The sequence below is a fragment of the Macrotis lagotis genome, chromosome 6 (assembly GCF_037893015.1).
Source record: "Macrotis lagotis isolate mMagLag1 chromosome 6, bilby.v1.9.chrom.fasta, whole genome shotgun sequence".
NCBI classification, from domain to species: domain Eukaryota; kingdom Metazoa; phylum Chordata; class Mammalia; order Peramelemorphia; family Peramelidae; genus Macrotis; species Macrotis lagotis.
In genome coordinates, this window is record NC_133663.1 from 74,130,914 (window position 1) to 74,154,097 (window position 23,184).

General features: G+C 33.7%; 1 protein-coding gene across 1 annotated transcript in view; it reads right to left on the reverse strand.

Moving 5' to 3' along the window:
- Window positions 1-23,184, reverse strand: part of SPAG16 (sperm associated antigen 16) — a 1,328,678-nt gene that overhangs the window by 464,993 nt on the left and 840,501 nt on the right. Inside the window, exon 14 of the mRNA XM_074191443.1 lies at window positions 3,183-3,248. Within this exon, the coding sequence (XP_074047544.1) occupies window positions 3,183-3,248 (66 nt within the window). The remainder of the gene's footprint in view (window positions 1-3,182; window positions 3,249-23,184) is intronic.

Genomic DNA, 23,184 nt, shown 5'->3' on the forward strand with positions numbered 1-23,184 from the left:
CCCAAACAATATTCCCAGCTTAAGAAAAAACTCTTTGCTCTTTCTCCCTTTAGCTTTCTTCTAGTTATACTAGAGTAAGTAAAATAGCAAGCCACATACCATATTCTGAGGGTATACATGTATCCTGGGGTCTTATTGTATCATGTAATGTTGAAATAACTGCATACCCTATCAGGAATAAAATGTTTTCCCACTATCTAGAACTATTATACTACAATACAATTCTGCTAATTGTCCCCTAAGAGTTAATTAAAGGAAATATTCCTTCCTATGATAAATCTGTTAAAGGATAGTTATGGTTGAAACCAACATCAACTTCCCCAATGCCATCAATAAGACTAGTACAATTTCACCTATCATCATCAACTTTTCTTCTGAGTAAACATTTTCCCTTATTCTCAAGGATGGATTGACTGTGTAGCAGGAACATTGTGATTATGTAAATATTCTGAAGGTAGACACAACTAATCTATAAGCCTAGAGACTTGTGAGTTTTGAGCTAATTGAAGAAGAAGAATATAAAATTAAGGGTTTTTTTTACAAGAAAATCAGTTTTGTGTACTCTTTTTACCCAGATAAGGCTTTATTTTATCACCCTAATCTACTTTGTGTGAATTTGCATATAACTTCTAATTGTACACAGTATTATGGGAAAAAAACGTATATTTCTCTGACCTTCTAGAAGTAGCAACAAATTTCCAAATACTCACAAATTCTTGGAATAGCTTTTATGTGACAAATCCCATGCAGATGCTTTAAAGTAGAAGAGCCTGATCCCTCCCAATTTATAGCAACTACCTACAGACTTATCCCAAATCCCTTACAGTCAAGGAACTTGCTGCAAAAACCTATCAATTCTCTTCCCTCTCAAGGACAAATGAGGAGGGGTAGGTCATCGGAAAGAATGTAAACAGCAGACCTCACTAAAAATGTTATAATTTATCTGAGACTTCTTAGAGATGAAAAATCTTCCTTTCCTCCGCTAGTAGAAGCTTCTCAGCTGGGTCCAAGGAACTGAATGGTGAATGGGGTCAGTGAGATGACCTATCTGTGTTTTCCTTAACAGAGAAAAGCCCAACTTCCTTTTTCTGACAATCACATTTTCCTCTACTTTTTTCTGTTCTTTTTAGTACTATATGATTAATTTTTGCAAGGTAAGAAGTCATATTTTCTGCATTACAAAATTTAATTTTACATTAAAATGCTACATTTCTCTAAAATTATCTATTATTGCATGTACTAATTTGCATAATTGCTTTTCAATGTATGCATATATATACATATATTATAATATTATACATATTATATGTATGTGTGATTTAATAGAGAAGACACACAAATATATACACAGCAAACTATATTTATACATATATTTATAAATATATACATACATACATACATACATGAATACATACATTTAGGATAAGTATGAAATAATTAAACAAGAGAATGAAGAGGGTTTGAAAAAGACTTCCTATACAACATAGGCTATAAATTCAGTTGTAAATGAAGGCAGGAATGTCAGTAGTTAGAGTAGAAGAGGGAGAACATTTCAAGCACTGGATAGTCAGAAAAAATTACTGTAGTTGAGAGATGGATTGTCTTATTCATGAAAGAGCTAGAAGGCCAATGTCGCTGTATCAAAGAGTGTAGTGAGGAGTAAGATGTGAGAAGATTGGAAAGGTAGGGTTGAGGGGATAGATTATAATGAACTTTGAATATCCAATAGAGGATTCTGAATTTGATCATGGAGGCAATAAGGAGCCACTGGAGCTCAATAGGTGTAGGAAGTAATAAGATCTGTGCTTCAGGAAAATAACAAATGAAGGATGGAATAAAGCAGACAGAGATACCTGATCCACTGAGAGGCCTGCAATAATGAAGCCTACAATAGAATGGTGGCAGTATCAGAGGAGAGAAGAGGAATATTTATTTTTATTTAGTCATTTTTATTGGTAAGGTGGTGGGGTTAAATGACTTGCCCAAGGTCACACAGCTAGGCAATTATTAAGTGTCTGAGGCCGCATTTGTATGGTACTCCTGACTCCAGGGCCAGTGTGCCACCTAGCTGCCCTTAGAAGAGAAATATTCAAGAGATTCTGCAAAGGTGATAACAGGTCTTGGTGACTTATTATATATGGAAGGGTAAAAGTTGTGAGGTTCCAGGATGATTTCTAGAGTACAAACCTGAGGGAGCAGGAGGGTAGTGTTGCCCTTCATAGTAATAGTGAATGTAGGAGGGGAAGGGTTTTAGGAAAAGATAAGGTAATGATCTCACAAAGTAAAATACCATAGAAGGTGAAGAAGGTGAAGAAAAATGCAGTATCCTTCCCCTATGCCTTATATATCCAGGTCTGTGATTACAATGGTTCAGGAGGCTCTAACAAAGCCAATAGGTCAGCAACAGATAGATCAACAATCATCAAAGTATAGATAGTCATGACATTGCTGGAAATATTTACTAATTAAGTGATTTGACCAGGGACACACAAACACACACACACACAAAACACAAAGGTGGACCTTTAAGCTAGATCTTCCTGCTTCATTAGAGAGTGCTGTATTCACCCTGGCACACTGACTCTCCAACTGGCTGTAGCTAAGCTCCATATGTATGCTGCAGTTTAAGGCTTTGCCCTTATGTTTTTTGCAACATTATAGAAGAGGATTCCAAGTAATGGATGACCATTATTAAGTCGTCCCTCAGATTTCTCTGCTGTCAATATTTCTTTTGCTCCTTTTCATAGAGAGACTTAAGGGTTTTTTAAAATTCTTTTACTTTTTTTGTCTGACTATACCCTGAACCTTATTTCTGCTCATACCTTTAGTCTTCAGGTGATTTTCATAAAAGGATTGAACAGCACTGGATAGAACTGAAGATTCCCTCACCACTGCTTTATGATGTTTATCTATTTAAATGACTGTCCCATATATTAAATCTCGGTCATTTTATCATCTAACATCATTCACTATTCCTAACAGAGCTTTTGCCATTATATTTATTCATATAAATTATTCTGTACTTTATTTATGTGCAGTTTGTTCTTCTCCTGTCCTCTACCTCATCATGTCACATATACAAAATTCCATGAGATCAAGAAGTTGCAATAGAACCTAATTTGTTAAAAATCACTTTGCATCTATCAAACAATGAATTAACACAAGAATAACAATGAACTCACCCTTGCTGTGAAAGTGGCATCATTGATGGAATGCATGTGACCATAGAGGGACTGAACACAGCAACCCTAAGAGGATAACAGCAACAATAGAACATTAAATAAGTTGGATCAAACAAGAGAATGTTTACAGTAGATTCAAGCATAGAAAAAAAAACAAATAAAAGAGATATAGAATTTTTTAATGGCAAAGAAAAAAACAAAGAGCAGACCAAAAAAATCCTTAATTTTTACCACCAATTATCACCATTTACTGATTAAATTCAAGTATATACTACTGAGAGCATTTGCCAGTGTGAAATAGATCTCATTTTCTCTTTCATTATTCTGATGTTATTATCCTCCCTTCTGTAGACATGAGATGACACTATTGAGATGCTTCATCATTTAACCAGCCCTCAGTGGAATAGTGATTAGGCTTAGGGACCCTCAAACATTCCCCAATGAGAGTTGGAAATTTGATCATAGATATATTTCAAGGGCATTTTGTGTTGGCACTGGTATTCAAAGTTAATTCTTTGACTGATTTGACCCATAATCTGTATACAAAATACTGGCATTCTATATGTGGAATACTATTTTGGTGGATATTATAGAAAACAGGAGTTCATTCCAATTGCTTCCTTTATTTACATTCATTTCCTTATATTTCCTTATTTTTAATCAGATACAAGTTGTAAGAACAATTACAATGATATTTACAATTGAGATATTCTATATTTATACTTATTCAAAATCTTTTAAAAATATTTCATTTGGGGGAATCTTATAACAGAAAATTATAAAGCTGATCATATACTAGATAAATGTTATTTTTCATTGTTATTGCTACATATTTCATTAAAAGTTAACCCACAATTTCCTCTGTATAGACTGAAACTGAGTAAGTAATTCTTTGAACAAAATTATAAATTTCATTGCAAAATTTAAATTTCATAAAAAATCTGACCAGTTATTTTTGGCACCAATTCTTATCCTCATTTAACTTCAAAACACTTATGCTGAGGATTTCAAATTCTAAAATCCCCCAAAATAAAAATAAATAAATTCCAAGGAGAATAATGGCTAACACTTAAAAATGCATAATTAGGTTTTGAAAAACTGTCTTAGTAAGTTATCTTGTAAATTATCTATGAGAACTGAGATAGTTATATATATATGTATATATATACATACATATATATACATATATATGTATGTATACATATATATATATATATATATATACATATACCTTTACATGCAAAGATGAATGCTAAATTTGAATTTGACATTTGCACATTTTTGGTGCTTTACATGTCTTAAATCTCAACTTCATGACTGAATTAATATACCTTTCTATATTGAATCCTTTTCTAAATTAAGAACCTCAAAACTATTTATTTAATTGGTAAGGAAAATGTAGTTTCCAGACCAAATCCTAAATGCCAAGTTTTAATTCAAAGTGAACCTCTAAGGCTCACTTGAAAAGCTTTGGAAATAGGGAGTTATAATAGAAATGCTGACAGAACATATTTGTGCACTATACAAAATCTGACTCAAAGATAAATGTTTCATGAATTAGGAAATGTTGAAAAAGCTTTTCTATTTCAACTTTGTTTCTAAGATGAAAGTGAATCTCTTCTTTTTTATTACCATCTGAACTTGGGTTACTCATATTTCAATGTCAACTGTCTTAACCAGAGGCAAATACAACCCAAAACATCCACATTAGTGCTTACTTCTTTGGTGAATTCCTACCAGAGTTGTTATCTTTTTAAATGACAGGATTTTTCTCAAGAATAAGGATTAAAAATGCCTGGCTCTTTATTCATTTTATTAAGTTCTTTATTTATGAATAGCTTAAACATGTAATTTTGCTCAATTTCCATTTTTATATGAATTTCACATCAAAAAAACAGATGCCATTGTCCATTGATGTAAACTACTTAAGCTCAATAATGACCTTTCAGCTCATCAAAGAAATATAAGATCAATTTCTAAGATTCATCCTCTAATTTGAAAAATAAAACAAAACCCCACAATTTTTAAATTAAACAATCAATAAGAGAAAGTAGCAAATTAGCAAATACAGTTGGATGGACCCCTACCCTATCTTGAAAGTTAAACTTAAATATTACATTTAGAGCAATATTATATTTATTGTATTTGGAAGGGTAGGGGGATGTACACATGGACTCTGGGCTGTGGAGCAGCTTCTTTGGTAGGTAAATTCATTCAGTCAAACATTCATCGTGTTACCTCTTTTGTTACTTTGTTAGGCAGTGAGATAAAAACCAGGGTCAGTTGTCTAACTTTTCCATAGCCATAAGATAATAAATAACAGAGAGGACAAGAAGTCAGATCCTTGGAACTGTAATATGGAGCTGCCTTTTTGTAATTATTCCTGAGCCTAGGTTACATCATATGGGTGTTAGTATGACCTGGTGTCCAAGGGGCATATCCCAGTTCAATTAGTTAATTTAAATATTTAGAAATCAGTTTGCTCAACTCCTCCAGTTCAAGTATATACTATCAATTTTCTCTGAATTCCCCAAATTGTCTCTTATAGTGCAGTGTCAATCTATTGTATTCATTTACAAAAAATGTACTAGTCATTCCCTATTTTGCAAGTACTTTCTTTGTTTCCAGTAATTTTGCTATTATGAAAAAAAGAATGGACTTATCATTATTTTGGTATATATGGAACCATTTTCTCTGTTGTTTTTCTCCTTGAACCTTATGCCTCATACTTAGATCATTGGATCTAAGGTAATGACCATTTAAATAAGTTTCTAAAACAAATGAATCAGTTTACAGCTATGCCAATATGTAATACTGCACTGGTATTTTTAAGCCCCCCCCTTTTTTTTAAGATTGCAAGGCAAATGGGGTTAAGTGGCTTGCCCAAGACTGCACACCTAGGTAATTATTAAGTGTCTGAAGACAGATTTGAACTCAGGTACTCCTGACTCCAGGGCTGGTCCTCTATCCACTGTGCAACATAGCTGCCCCTCTTTAAGTCCTTTTTAGCATTCTTATTTTATTATCTTTGTTAGTCCAAATTGTTTAATTTACATTTCCCTTATCATTAGTTATTTGGAGTATTTCATATGATTGCTGATAAGATTGCATTTTTTTTAGATTTTTTCTTTTTTGCAGGGCAATGGTATTAAGTGGCTTGCCCAAGGCCACACAGTAGGTAATTATTAAGTGTCTGAGGGCAGATTTGAACTCGGGTACTCCTGACTCCATGGCCAGTGCTCTATCCACTGCACCACCTGTCTGCCCCTGCATTTCCTTTTTTTTTTTAAAGAACTTTGAACACTTCCCTACTGAATAATGGCTATTGATTGATAATTTGCCAGTAATTCTCCATAAATCTTGGCTATCAAATCTTTGTTAGAAAGACAAGGTGTAGGGGCGGCTAGGGGGCATAGTGGATAAAGCACTGGCCTTGGAGTCAGGAGTACCCGGGTTCAAATCCGGGCTCAGACACTTAGTAATTACCTAGATATGTGGCCTTGGGCAAGCCATTTAACCCCATTGCCTTGCAAAAAAAAAAAACCTAAAAAAAAGCCAAGGTGAAGATTTTTCACATCAACAGTTCTTTTTTGTTGAATCAATGCAATTCCATTGATCATGTTCTTATAATATCTTTAATATTTTATAGACTAATGTTTATATTTTAAATAAAACTTTCATTATTTACTATTTTGTATATTGTGATCTCTTTTGTCTCTTGCTCCATTATATATTTTCCCTCAACCATAGATCTGAAAATATTCCTTTTGTATTTTTTTATTATTCTTTTTAGCTCATATAATTCATATTAAGTTTGCTTATAAATTGGGAACTAATTTTGGTATATGGTATAAATCTAATTTCTACACAACATTTTCTAGTCCTTCTAGCAGTTAATTTTGAAAAATGATTTCTTCCTACTTCCTACAATAGGTTTTTTCCATGGATTTATAAAACTAAAAGCAAGTATCTTTGCTTCTTGTCTTACTTTCTTGCTGCTTGGTAATATTACACACTTTTATGCTTCCTTTTCATTATTTTTTCTTTAAATTCTTCATATTTCATACCTCTAAATTAATATTTCTATGTTGCTTAGTATTGTAAAGTAGTCCTTTGGTAGTTTGATTGGCACAGAACTAAATCTATCAATTTATCTATGCAATATGTCCAAACCTGACAAACTGAAGTTTATTAGAAAAGTATTAAAATATTTTTAATATTTATACTGAGTAAGAAATGAAGCTAAGGGTTGGAAGAAATCTTATTCCCTGAGATGAAACCTAAAAAATAGGAATGACAATTATGGTTTCAGAAGAAAGAAAAAGAAAAAAGAAAACCAGGTAATATACATCATTTTTAAATAATGAAATCACAACAATATTGAATTTGAGTATGTGTGTTTGTACTTAAATAAAAGTCACTAATTGTTGGGAACAATGCATCTCTTTTAGACTCAGACAAATATATTGATAGACAAATCTAAGAAAAAAGTTAAAGATATAGAGTCCTGAAAAATTATTATAGATCATCTTTAGGTCAATTAATCAGTAACCTGCCTATATTTTAGCATAATTATATAGCATGATTTCAAAAATTGACCACTTGATACATGGTCCCAAAATCTCACAAATATAGGAAAGAAGAAATAGCACATGTACATTTTATGGACCATGCCTCTAGGGAAAAAAAAGTTGCATCCAGTAAGTATACTAAGAACAATGGATTTAGAATTTAGTTGAACCTAATTAATATCACATTATAATGACTAGATCCAGATACAGAAAATGATAAAATGCTGGGAATTTGTAGGGGTTAAGTGTACTTAGGGTTAATTTTAATATCTAATCTTACATCAAGAGAAGATAAAATTAAATAATTGAGCATACAACTGAATTCCTAGAAAATAAAAAAACACCCTCAAATAAACTCAAAACTGAAATCTTGAAAATTAAATATATTCAAAACTAAAAACAAAGAGTTTATTAAGATGATAAATAAGAACAATAGATGATTTTAAAATCTGACAAAATATACAAACTATTAACCAATTTGATCTTTTGAAAGAGAGAAGAAAGGCAAATTATCAAAAGAAAGAAAAAGGAGGAATTTACAAATGGACAATAGAGAAAATAGAGAAGAAACTATTATAGTAAATTAAATGCCATCAAAACAGAAAACAAATGATAGGGATGAGTATTTACAAAAATATAATCTACTGATGAAGTCAAGATAGAGGAACTAAACAACTTAATCTCAGAAAAAGTAGTTATGCTAGACAAAAAAGAAAAAAAAATCCTAAATTAAGAAATAATGAACAGTGTATGAGCAATTAACAAAAACATAGATTTTGAGAGGCTCCCATTGGAAATGCCTTCCCTAAGACAAATTTATTAAAGACAAATGAAACAGTGAAATAAATTAATAAATCCTATATAATTATTGAATATCTATGTAAAGATATTTAATTACATTTTAGTTAAGAGGTTTTAGTACTTTGAAAAATAACTATGAAGGGGTTGAATTTATTTCACAAATGCAGAAATGATTTGACAATAAGAAAACTATATGGAGAATAATTATATTAACAAAAATTCAAATGGCTTTATAACGCTGCAGTCTTTCTGTTAAAAATAATAAAAAATAAAAATAAGAGTTTTTCATTACATAATAAACATTATCTCAAATTAAGTGTTAGCATTATTTTTAATGGAAAAGTTCTGGGTACATATACAATGCTATTAGTTTTAAAGCAACAATATTTATTATCCCCATTATTATTTGATATATCTTGACTAGCATTAAGACAAGATGAATCAGTTCATGCAAATTTTCTCATGCTTCATTAAATTCCTTATATTCATTTCCTCCTATAAAATAATATTACATTACATTTTTAGAACTCTAGGTGGGTTTTTTAACCATTCTCCAATTGATGGGCAACCATTTATTGTATGAATATTTTACTGTTATGAATGTTTTAGCAGACAGTGGATCATAAGGACTATTTTGTTAATCATGTACATAGAAATGTTCCATTAAACATTAAAATGCTTTCATGTATAACTACATGTTCATTTTCCATTAATTCAAAATACAAATAACTTTTTATTATAATCTGTTCAGTATTTGCTGGGAATAGTGTCTTGGCATAATAAAACTATAGTTTTATTGAATTTAATTGAATTGGGCACTTATAAAATTTAATTTAATGAAACATAACATCTAATAAGATGATGCTAGAAACACAAAATGGCCAGAATCAAAATATGCTCACTTCTAAATTATATGGGTAATTTTCATGAAATAACAGAGATCCATGAATCACATATTAAGTTTGAATTTTAAAGAAGGGGAAGAAGACATTAAAATATGCACCCTGTAGATGCGATCATGAAAACACTGAACAAACTTTGAGAATAATTTATAACAGTAATAAAATTAATTAAAAGATGAATTTAAAAATACAAAAAGATAGATACTTGAGGTCTCAAAGAAAAAATTAATAAGACATGCAAGAATCTATAATGGTCAAGAAATTCTCTAAAGTAATCTCTGAAAGTGAAATCCTAGAGGAATGCTGTACTGACCTCAAGACAGATAGGTATTGAAAGAAAAGTTATGATTTGTGCTACATGGAATCAAAATGGCAGACTAAAGGTTGGGACTCATATGAGCTCTTCCCCAAGCCTTTTCATTTCTTAAAATAATGATTCTAATCAAATTCTAGAGTGGCAAAATTCATAAAAAATAAATTGGAATGAAACAAGCACAAGACAACTTGGAAAGTTGGCAGGAAAAATCACTTGTACTCCAGAATCCAGGGGCAGATCCAGAGAGGCAGCACCCCAGTGGCAACAGCAACCACTTCAAGGAGCTCTCAGCCCAAAGACAGTAAGGGATTGAACAATGGTTCAAAAGGTGAAGACAGGGGTCTCTTTGCTGGCACTGGGGCAGGTGTCTTTGCAGTTCCTGGTGGCAGTCCTGGGGGGCAGTCTTAGGAGGAGCACCAGGATGCCAGAATGTGAGGCTTCATAGGGACCCTCCTTAAAGTTCCATGGCAGAAAAGAGAGACTCTGATGGCTCACAGACCATAGCATAGGGCAGGAGAGTAGTAATTACTTCCTTGGATCACACCATCTTGGAAGAATTGAAAACTTTCAGCTCTCTATCTTTGAAAATAGTTGCACAAAACCCCAGAAACTTGGGACATGCTCTCTATCCTGGAAGCAGGGACCTATTTTTAACAAAGAAATAAATAAGGCATAGGCTGGGAAAACCAGCACATAGCAGAAAAAAAATATGACCAAAAATATGGTGACTTGGAAGTTCAAAACCCACGGGCAGAAGAAGATAATAAAGTAAAAGTTCCTACTGCCAAAACCTCCAATAAAACATATGAATAGGTCTCAGACCATGGAAGAGTTCCAAAGGATTTGAAAATCAGATAAGAAAATTAGAGGAAAACTTAGAAATGAGAATGAGGCAAGAAAAATCATGGAAAGTGAGTAAACAACTCAGTGGAAACACAAAAAAATACCAGACAAAATAATACCTTAAAAAAGAGACTAGATCAAATGGTAAAAGGGATCCAAAAAGTCAATGAGGCGATGAATATCTTAAAAAGCAGAAATGGACAAATGGAAAATTAGGCACAAAAATATCTCTGAAGAAAAAAAAACTGCTTTAAAATGAAATTGGCCAAATGGAAAAGGAACAACAAAAGTTCACTGAAGAAAATAATTCCTTAAAAGTTGGAATTCCGCAAATGGAAGCTAATGATTTTATGAGAAATCAAGAAACAATAAAACAGGATAGAATTGCTAAGTGCTCCTGGTTCCCCTCAAAAATAACATGAAGAAACCTCAACAGAAATTCAATAGACAAAAGCCCCAAAAAGAAGCTAGAAGAACACCTACCAACAAGGTCTGTCTCAGAGGAATGTGGGTGAACCAGGAAAGGAGAGCAGAGGGTGAGCACAGGGACAGTAGTGGGGTGAAGACAGATGACCACCCCTTGCCACAGAGACTTTGGTGAGTGATAGGTCTGAGAACCAACTTTAGCCATGGAATCTTTGGAGGGCGGGAGCTCTGGTGAGACCCAGTTGATGGGAGGATGAGTTCCAGCACAGAGATTTGCAGAGCTCACCTGGAAAATGACTAGCTGGGTGGAGGCCCTGAGCTCCATACTTTTTGCAGAGAGGCATAAATAGTGAATACATCTTTCTCAGATCATAATGTGATAAAAATCATATGCAATATTGTGACAGAGAGATATAGACCCAGAACCTATGGATCAAAGAACAAATTATAGAAAGAATTAATTATTTCATCCTAGATAATGAAAATAATGAAACAACATACTCAAAATCTGTGGGATTCACTCAAGGTGGCTGCCAGGGGATATATTATATCTTTAAATGCTTATGTGAATAAATTAGAGAAAGAAGAAATCAATGAACTAAATATGCAATTAAAAAATTAAAGAAAAATTAAAAACCCCCAATGAAATACCAAATTAGAAATTCTAAAAATTAAATAAATTAATAAAATTGAAAACAAGAAAATGATTGAACTAATAAATATAACAAAAAGTTGGTTTTATGAAAAAACTAATAAAATTGATAAACCTATGATCAATTTGATTTAAAAAAGAAAGAAGAAAACTAAATTACTTGTATCATAGCTGAAAAAGTTGAATTCACCACCAATGAGGAAATTAAAGTAATAATTTGGAATTATTTTGCCCAACTCTATGACAACCAATTTGACAATCTAAGTGAAATGGATGAACATTTACAAAAATATAATTTGCCCAGATTAAATGAAGAGGAAGTTAAAAACCTAAATAAGCCTATATAAGAAAAAGAAATTCAACAAGCCATCATTGAACTCCCTAAGAAAAAATCTCCAGGGCCAGATGGATTCACAAGTGAATTCTGTCAAACATTTAAGGAACAATTGGTTCCAATTCTACATAAATTTTTTTTGGAAAAAAAATAGGTGAGGACAGAACTCTGCCTAACTCTCTATGACATCAATATAGTGCTGATACCTAAATCAGGAAGAGTTAAAACAGAGAAAGAAAATTATAGACCTATCTCCCTAATGAATATAGATGCAAAAATCTTAAATAAAATCTAAGCAAAATGATGACAAGTTAGCACTAGGATAATCCATCATGATCAAGTAGGATTTACCCCCCCCCCAGGAAATCAGATTTGGTTCAATATTAGGAAAACTGTTAGTAAAATTAATTTTATGAATAACAAACCTATCAGAAATCATATGATTATCTCAATAGAAGCTGCAAAAGCTTTTGACAAAATACAGCACCCATTCCTACCAAAGACAATAGAGAGTGTTGGAATAACTGGATTGTTCCTTAGAATAATAAGCAATATCTATCTGAAGCCATCAAAAATTATCATATGCAATGGGGATAGGCTAGAGGCATTCCCAATAAGATCAGGGGTGAAACAAGGATGTCCATTATCAACACTACTATTCAATATTTTATTAGAAATGTTAGCTTTGGCAATTAGAGAAGAAAAATAACTGAAGGAATTAGAATTGGGAAGGAGAAACAAAACTCTCCCTCTTTGCAGATGACATGATGGTATACCTAGAGAATCCCAGGAAATCAACCAAAATAAAACCTACTAGAAACAATTAGCAACTTTAGCAAAGTTGAAAGTCAGTATGGAAGAAATAAGCAAACTAGAAGATAAAGGAGTAGTCTACCTGTCAGATCTATGGAAAGGGAAGCAGTTTATGATCATGGAAGAGATGGAGAACATCATTAAAAACAAACTAGATAATTTGATTACATTAAGTTAAAAAGCTTTTGCACAGTCAAAACCACTCTAACCACGATCAAGAGAAGTGAATTAAATTGGGAACCAATTTTTACAACTGGTACTTCTGACAAAGGACTAATTTCTAAAATATACAAAGAAATGAGTCAAATTTTCAAAAGAACAAGCCATTTCCCAGTTGAGAAATGGCCAAAGGATATGCAAAGGGAATTTGCAGATGCAGAAATCAAAGTGATCCATAGTCATATGAAAAATTGCTCTAAATCACTACTTATTGGAGAAATTCAAATTAAAGCATCACTGAGGTACCACCACACACCACTCAGACTGGCCGTTATGACCAGAAAGGACAATGATAATAATCAGTGTTGGAAGGGATGTGGGAAATCTGGGAAACTAATACATTATCGGTGGAGCTGTGAACTCATCCAACCTTTCTGGAGAGCAGTTTGGAATTATGCCCAAGCATACAAAAGGGCAACAAAAATGTGCATACCCTTTGATCCAGCAATACCACTACTGGGGTCTATACCCCAAAGAGGAAAAGGGTAAAAACATCACTTGATCACTTGTACAAAAATATTCATAGCAACTGTGTTTGTGATGGCAAAGAACTGGAAATTAAGTGAATGTCCTTCAATTGGGCAATGGCTTAACAAACTATGGTATATGTATGTCATGGGACACTATTGTTCTATTAGAAACCAGCAGGGATGGGTATTCAGGGAAGCCTGGACAGATTTACATGAACTAATGCTGAGCAAGATGAGCAGAACCAGAAAACATTGTACATCCTAACAGCAACATGGGGGTGATGATCAACCATGATGAACTTGTTCATTCCATCAGTGCAACAACCAGGGACAATTTTTGTCTATCTACAATGGAGAATACCATCTGTATACAGAGAAAGAATTGTGGAGTTTGAACAAAGACAAAAGACCATTACCTTTAATTAAAAAAAAAATCTTATTATGTAATTTTGCTATCTCTTATATTTTTTTTTCCTTTAAGGATATGATTTCTCTCTCATCACATTCAACTTATATCAGTGTATACCATAGAAACAATATAAAGACTATCATACTTCCTTTTGTGGTGGTGGGGGAGAACCAAGATAGGGGAAAAATTGTAAAACTCAAAATAAAAAAATCTGTCTCTCCTGCCAGATTGTAAAGTACTGGAATTGGAGTACTCCATAAAGATAAGGGAAAAAAAAAACAGGGTATGAAGGGTTTTAAAAGCCAAACAGAGGAATTTATATTTGCTGCTAGAGGTAAAAGGGAATCCTTGGAGTTTTTTTGAGAGGAGTATATGATCTGAATTTTGAAAATCTCTTTGACAACTCATTCTCGAATAAATTGAAGAAGAGAGAGATTTGGGCCAAGGAGGTCAACCAGGAGAATACTCAAAAAGTACGAAAGCAAAGGATAACACAGATAAAGAAAAGTGAAGTAGTAAAAATGTGTAAAAATCTAGTAAGGGACACAGAAAAATTCTTTTTAAATTACAATATGAAAAAGATGAATTTATATCAGGGCTAAAAATTAGGAATGCATTTAACATAATGATTTATATAAATAATACAACATCATTATATCAAAAAACAAAAAAGTCTTTGTCAAATTATAAAACTCATTTCTGGAAAATCTATAAAAAGTACAGTCCTCTAAAAGATGGTTTCATAAGAGACATACATTATTTATATATATATATACACACACACACACATGTACTTTTGTATGTCGATTTGTGCGTGTAAATAATATATATACAAGTATGTGTATCTATCATTATTTTCTTTTTTAGTTTCCATTTTTATTTATTTACATATCACTAAAATAGTCTTGTTGTATGAGTAAACGTAATTTCCCCTACCTCCATAAAAATAAAAATACCTCATGAGAAATAAAGTGAAAGAAAGAAAAAAATGTGCTTTAGTCTGTTCAGATACCATCAGCTCTGTCTCTGGCATTAATCACATTCTTTGTCATTAGCCCAACAGAGAAGTTACTTCCACATTTTTTCCCACATTTGCTATTGCTGATTGTAATTCCCTCCATCCATTCCTCCCCATTCCCATTTATTCTATTTTCTCTCTTCTTTTACTCTGTCCCTCTTCAGAAGTGTGCTATGGGGCAGATGAGTGACACGGGGACAGGAGGCCCTGAGTTTACATCCCAGAGATCCAGAAATTGCCCAGCCCCATAGTCCTGGACAAGGCACCCAATCCCACCACCTTGCAAAAACAACAAAAAAAGTGTGTTGTATCTGACTACCCTCTCCTCTGTGACCTACAACCCCTCCCCCAATCCTCTTTCTCCTATCCCCTTCCTCTCCTTTTTCCTCTAATGTAAACTATATTTCTATACCCTATTGATTGTGTTTGGTGTTTTCTCTCTGAGTCATTTCCAATAAGAATGAAGGTTCATTCATTTCCCCTCACCTTCCCCCTTCCAATCTATTGCAAAAGCTTTTTCTTGACTCTGTTATGGAAGATGTCTTATTCCATTCTACCTCTCCTTTCCCGTTCTCCCAGAAAACTCCCTATTTCACCCATTAACTCCATCTTTATAATATATTATACCTTCATATTCACCTTCCTCCAGTGCCTTGTCTATATGTGCTCGTTCTAACTGCTATAAAAAAATGAGAAGTTGGGGTGGCTAGGTGACACAGTGGATAGAGTATTGGCCCTGGAGTCAGGAGTACCTGAGTTCAAATCTGGCCTCAGACACTTAATAATTACCTAGCTGTGTGGCCTTGGGCAAGCCACTTAACCCCATTGCCTTGCAAAAACAAAAAGAATAAAAAATAAAATATGAGAAGTATCATATGAGTTGCCAGTATCATCTTCCCATGCAGGAATACAAGCAGTTCAACATCATTAAATCCCTCATCATTTGCCCTTCACCTGAGTCCTGTACTTGAAGATCAAACTTTCTGTTCAGTTCTAGTCATTCCAACAGGAAAGTTTGGAAGTCCTCCTCTTTCAAAGAATGTCCATCTTTTTCCCTGGAAGAGGATATTCAGTTTTTCTGGGTAGTTGATTCACAGTTGCATTCCAAGCTCTTTTGACTTCTGGAATACTATATTCTAAGCCCTATGATCTCTCAATGTAGACACTGCTAAGTCATGTGTAATCCTGACTGTAGTGTCCCGATATTTGAATTATTTCTGGTGGCTTGTAATATTTTCTCTTTGACTTGGGAGTTCTGGCATTTGACTATAATATTCCTGGGGGCTAATTTTTTTGGATTTCTTTCAGGAGCAGATTGGTGGCTTCTCTCAATTTCTATTTTTCTCTCTGCTTCTTGAATATCAAGGTAATTTCCCTATAAAAATTCTTTAAAAATGAAGTTAAGGGGCAGCTAGGTGGCACAGTGGATAGAGCACCGGCCCTGGAGGCAGGAGTACCTGAGTTCAAATCCAGCCTCAGACATGTAATAATTACCTAGCGAGTACCTGAGTTCAAATCTAGCCTCAGACACTTAATAATTACCTAGCTGTGTGACATTGAGCAAGCCATTTAACCCCATTTGCCTTGCAAAATCCTAAAAAAGTGAAGTCAAGGCTCTTTTCCTGATCATGACTTTCAGGGAACCCAATAATTTTTAAATCTTCTCTACATTTGTTTTCCAAGTCAGTTGTTTTTCCATGTGATATTTCACATTTTCTTCTAGTTTTTTTCATTCTTTTAGTTTTGTTTTATTGTTTCTTGACTCCTCACAAAGTCATCAGCTTCCTTTATCTCCATTCTGCATGTGGAGAAGTTATTTTCTTCAGAGAGCTTTCTTATCTCCTTTTCCATCTGGCCAATTCTGCTTTTTAAGGCATACTTCTCCTCCTTAACTTTGTGGACTGCTTTTTCCATTTGACCTAAACTGGTTTTAAACATGTTTTCAGCATTTTTTTGGATCTCCTTCACCAAGCTGCTGTCTTGATTTTTATGTTTTTTCCTGCATTGCTCTCATTTCTCTTCCCAATTTTCTCTTCTGAGCTCTTCCATAGCTTAAGACCAATTCCTATTTTTCTTGGAGTCTTTGATTACAGAGGCTTTGAGTTTGTCATCTTCTGAGTGTGTGTTTTGATCCTCCAAGGGACCAAAGTAACTGTCTATAGTCAGATTCCTTGTTTTCTGTTTATTCATTTCCCCAGCCTGTGTCCTCATTTTGAGATCCTTCCCAAGCTTTTGATTGTTATTTGGACCTCATTTCCTCCAAGGTGTTAAGAGAGGATCTAACCATTCCCCTGGCCTGTGGATGACCACAAGCACTCCATTCTTCCTTGGAGTTGTGAGGAGGATCTGTGCTCTATGGAAATGGAAAGGCTCCTAGACTGCAACCAGGGTAGGCAAAGCAACAGTGTCTTTCCCCTGGGATAGCAGAGAGAGACCCTGAGAGACTCCCTCAACCCCCTTACCTTCTGTGAACTGAGCAATGTGAAAACAACTGCTGGATGGCTCCCTGTTTGGTGGCTACATAGGCTTGCTTCTGTTTTCTGGGATCTGGGCTCTGCATTCACTCTGGCAGAGGTTTACCCACTGGTCTTTCAAGTTGTGTTTGGTATTTCCTGGGTTAGAAGGTCTATAAATTGCTTCTGCTGCCTCAAGCCAGCACTCCCAGGGACCCAGGGACCCAGTGGGCTCTTTCCAGGAAGATTGGAGTTCCTTCACTCCAGCATGGCATGATCCTGACTGTGCTGCCACCCCCTACAACTCCATGGCTTAGAGCTTTCCCATGATCTTCCAGTTTACCTTGGGCTGGAGAATTATCTCAGTGGGACTTTCTGTGGGTTCTGTCTCTCACAAATTTACCTAGAATCATAATTTTAATATTTTTGGAATATTTTGGAAGAGAAATATTAGACATTTTCCCTAAACTCAGAAGTAAATTTTTCTTCCTAAACAAAATGCAATAAATGTTTACTAGAAATGACAATAAAAAGAAATATTAATAGTGAACTTTATCAAAGAAATTTATAAAAAGACCATTTTTCTAATTATATATTATGATTTTACTTATAATGCCTCCAGTGAATCAATGAAAAAATAATTGAAACAATTGATTGCTTCAGCAAAGTGTCAGGATTTCCCCCTCCAAAAAATTACATAACCATCAGCATTTTGGTACAACACTGACAAATAAAATTCATTGATAGAGAAAATCCATAAAAATATAGACTATAAAATAATAAAAATATGGTGATTAATCTACAAATATAGAATCCGAAATTACAGAGTTCCAACAAAAAAAACACTCTATAGAATAAAGTTCTTATCTAATTGAAATAATAGTCATTGCTCAAATTTGAGGTCTGACAATAGAATTAACATGATTGATATCACTTAAATTAAGGATGGTATTTCCTATGCTAATTTCCACCTGTACATTCCACAATCATCTCAAGCTTAGTGTGTTTAAAAGACAACTGCTCACTTTCCTCTCACAAACTCACCCTTCTCCAAATTTTCCCATTTCTTTTGGGGAATTGGTACCCTTTGAGCCACTCAGGTTTATCATCTCAAAGTTCCCTCTGCCTCCTTCCCCTTGTTCCATATATCAGAGATGTCTCTTATCTAGTCTTCTTTTCCATCCCCTTCTCCCTGGACCATCATTGCGGTTCTCATCATTGTCCTCATCTCTCACTTGGTCTATTGTCAACAGTTTCCTGTATCCTGTCTAGCCCATCCTCCACACAAAATTCCCAAATAACCTTCTTTACTCCTAGTTTCCAGCACCACTTTCTTGTTCAAGAAACATCAATGGCTCCTAACTGCTTCCATGGTAAAGCACAAGTTCCTTTGCTCTTCATTTAAAATTCTTCACTTTTTACTTGAGCATATCCAGGTATATTGCATTTTATTTCCCTGTATAGATAAACCACATTCTCTTCTTATAATTTTTAGTTTCTTTTGTGGTTCAGCCCATAACCTTAGCTATCTTTTTGCCCTTCTCAAATTATTGTTTATTCTACTCCAATATATAAATATATATATATATATATATATATATATATATATATATATATATATATATATATATATTACATGACTCCTTAGTAGAAAACAAATTCCTTAAAAAACAAGGATTTTTTTTTCCTTAAAAAAAATGTGTAGCCCTGGCATCTTCCACTTTGTCTTGTGGTGCTTAAACAACACATAATGAATTCTTATTAAATTGGACTGGAGCCCATAACAATTACTCTGAGATTATCATTTGTTTCTTAACTACATAGTCCATCTCGCTATCTCTCCTGCCCTTCCAAGACAAAGTCAGTGGCATCCATATATTCACTTGACCAATGCTCAAGAAAATTACTTAAAATAATATTGGCTACCAGATCTTCTTGGGGATTGAATTATTTGATAGAATAAGGATAAAAATAGTACCTACTTTTCATGATTTTGTGAAGATCAAATGATAAATACATATAAACATTTTGAAAATCTTAAAACCCTATATAAAGCTAGTAATCACCATTATCATTGTCAATCAGCACCATTCTCCTCCTCCTCCTCCTCCTCCTCCTCCTCCTCCTCCTCCTCCTCAATCTCACATGAGATCATTAGAACTCTTTTAGATGGTTCACTTAGTAATTCACCTCTCCCTGAAGTTAAGTGGACAGAAAAAAATTAAAATTGTCAGATTTGGCCACAGTAACAAACCACTTTTTAGAGGACTGATGTTTCTGCTGCAGGTGAGGTTGTACCTAAAGTATAGCTGATTATTTACAGGCTCCATGACTGAATCTAGCTAGCATCATCAGAGTACATCTGCTTTGGCTTTTCCTCACATTTGGTAGCTCCAAATTATGAATTTGTTAAAGATAGTCTCCTACATAATTGTTTCTAAGATAATCAGATAGACATTTATAAGTTGAGAGATATTGTTAACATTGTTCTTATTGGATCAAATAAATAAGCAAGTCTCTGAAATATTGACAGGGGCTTTTACAATGTTTGCTGAATTTGTGTTTAATTAAGACCAATTAAACATTCAAATTAATTCTAATAAGTCCAATTTATTAATGTTAGTTTTTCCTTGAGCCCTATGAAACTTCTGTTGTCAGTGTTTGAAGGTCAAAGTATTTGCTGTTATTATTGTGGTACTTTTAATCCTCACTCCAGAAGGGAGCATGATATGGTGGAAAGGACATTGGCTCAGATCAGAGGTCCTAGGTTCAAGTTATGATCCTGAACAAATTTGCTTAACGTACTTGGTTAAGGCATCAACTGAAAAAGGAATGGTTCAGCTAGATAGCTCCTAAGAAGACTACTAGTGTTAGGTCCACAAACATGGTGTTCTACAAAGAAAAAATAGATTATATTACCTAGGTGAAGGAAAACTCCCACACAGTGCCCTCATAGTTGTTTTGAAAGGAAAGTTTAGAAAAAAAAGAATAAGAAACTTTAATTTTGTACTATTTAAAAACAAGCAAGACTACCTCTGGACATTTTTTTCATGAAAATTTTTCTCTTCAACAAAATAAATAGCATAGAGTTTGAAGAAACAGAATTAAGACTTTGGGTCATTACAAACCTATCTGGAGATTTGACTTGTAGTGGTGGTTTTCTCAAAAAATTTAAAGTATTTTTACCTTTAAAAAGTTATTTCTTATGTTAAAGGATATGAAAATGCAATTTACAGATGAGGAAATCAAAGTGATCCATTGTCATATGAAATTTTTTTTCTAAATCACTACTTATTGGAGAAATGCAAATTAAAACATCTCTGAAGTACCACCTCATACCTCTCAAATTGGACAATATGACCAAAAAGGGCAATTATTAGAAGGAATGTGGGAAATCTGGGGCACTAATACATTGCTGGCAGAACTGTGAACTCATCCAACCTTTCCAGAGAGCAGTCTGGAACTATGCCCAAAGGGCAACAAAAATGTAAATACCCTTTGATTCAGCAATACCACTACTTGGTCTATACCCTGAAGAGATGATGAAAAAGGTAAAAACATCACTTGTACAAAAATATTCATAGCAGCCCTATTTGTGGTGGCAAAGAACTGGAAATTGAATGAATTGGGGAATAGCTTAATAAACTGTGGTACATGTATGTGATGGAATGCTATTATTCTATTAAAACCCAAGAGGGATGGGAATTCAGGGAAGCCTTGAAAGATTTGCATGAACTGATGCTAGTAGAGATGAACAGAACCAGAACAACATTGTACACCCTAACAGCAACATGATCAACCTTGATGGACTTGCTCATTCCATCAGTGCAACAATTAGGAACAATTTTGGGATATCTGCAATGGAGAATATCATCTGTATCCAGAGAAAGAATTGTGGAGTTGAACAAAGACCAAAGACCTTTAATTAAACCTTTAATTAAAAAAAGAATCCATTATCTTCTTATATAATTTTGCTATCTCTTATACATCATTTTTTCCTTAAAGATATGATTTCTCTCTCATCACATTCAACTTAGATCAATGCATATCATAGAAACAATGAAAAGACTAACAGAATGATTTCTGTGGGGGAGTGGGGGAGGGAAATGAGATTAGGGGAAAATTGTAAAATTCAAAATAAATTAATTAATTAAAAAAGAAAAAAGTTATTTCTTTATGGGAAAACTTCATGAAATTAATTTTGAAAACCTTATCAGGAGTCACATTTCTAAGCAAACAGAATTTTAGGAAATGTTATGCTAATATGGTATCAGAATTAGGGATAAACATTGCTAATGTCTTGTTGAAGGACACAAAGAGCTCAAATTAAAAGTAAAAGTCCACCTCAGTGAGTTCTGATAATGAGAAAAGGCAATTCATAGCTCAGAGCAAATAGACTGTAAAGCTCAACAATTCTTTCTCTCTATTTTGTCCCACAACCAATTACCCCCTCCCACTATCTTAGTTGGAAATCCTAGTGCACCAAACTCCAGAAATTGTCTTACATTGTTTGGTATTGATTTTATTGCATGCTTAAGGGGTGGCTGTTATTTAGTAGAGAAAAAAACTGCCTGTTTATGTTGGCAACATAGCTCTTTCTCAGGTTTCTGAATAGATTTTTCACTCATATTTTCTTTCTCATATTGCAATGTCAATATGTGTTTCACTTCACTTTTTCTATAATTCTGTATAAGACATAAAAAGTCACTTTAGAGAAAATATCAAAAGATCAGAAATGTTTTCTATTTCAACTATAAGGGGATCAATAGAACAAAGCAAAAAAAAAATCACACTTTTTTAAACTAAAAAAGTAAACTAGCCTGTTGTCTAATGAGTAATTTGTGTATATCTCATGAAAAAAAGAGGCTAGGGATTTCAATTTCATATAAAAACTAGGAACAAAGTATAGATTTTCACAAATTGTCACAGAATGTTCTCTGTTATTTCAGACAAAATGTTTCTTTGTAGTCAAGTTGTAATTTTGCCTATTTTCACGTTTCAACCTTTCCATGTGTTGTAAAGGTAAGATCCTGAGACAGCAAAATTATTGTTTTTCACTCACTAAAACTATTCATCTCAGTTTAGAAAAGAGCTCTGAACTGGGAATCAGGAGACCTGGACAATATAACCCTTGCTTCTGCTACTAACATGCTTATAATAAATTGTGGGGCCTTGAAGAAGTCATTTAATCTCTTTCAATTACTTGAGACTTTTTAGAATTTTGATTGTGAACAATAACAAGATAAGAGAGAAATAGTCCTTGGGTCAATGATAGGACACAATTCAATTGGTTTTTTCTTTATCCAAAAGAAATGAGTTAGGCCAGAAAAATATAATGAAATCTGGTTATCAAGAAACTGAAACCTCAAATAGTTGTGGAGGCAGTAAGAGAGTACCAGGTATGCTCAAAGAGTTCAAGTCACCAGGCTTAAATGAATTATATACCAGGGACCTTATAGAACTGATATGTTTCATTATTACATCATTGTTGATGATCTTTTACAAACAGAAAAAAACAGGAAAGCTGTAACAGCAATGGAGATGGGTAAATGCAGTAATATTCAAAGAAGGCATGATAGATTATTTAAACCATAGGCCAATAACGTTGTGTTGGATTCTTGGTAAAATATTAATATGCATCTTGCTGTTCAAGTCACTAGCTCAAGGTGACACAATACATGTCAGAATTAGGATAGGTCTGCTATCTTCAAGGCCAATATTTCTTTCTTTTTTCATTCTTTTCGGTCCATCAAAAATATGTCATGCTAGATTAAT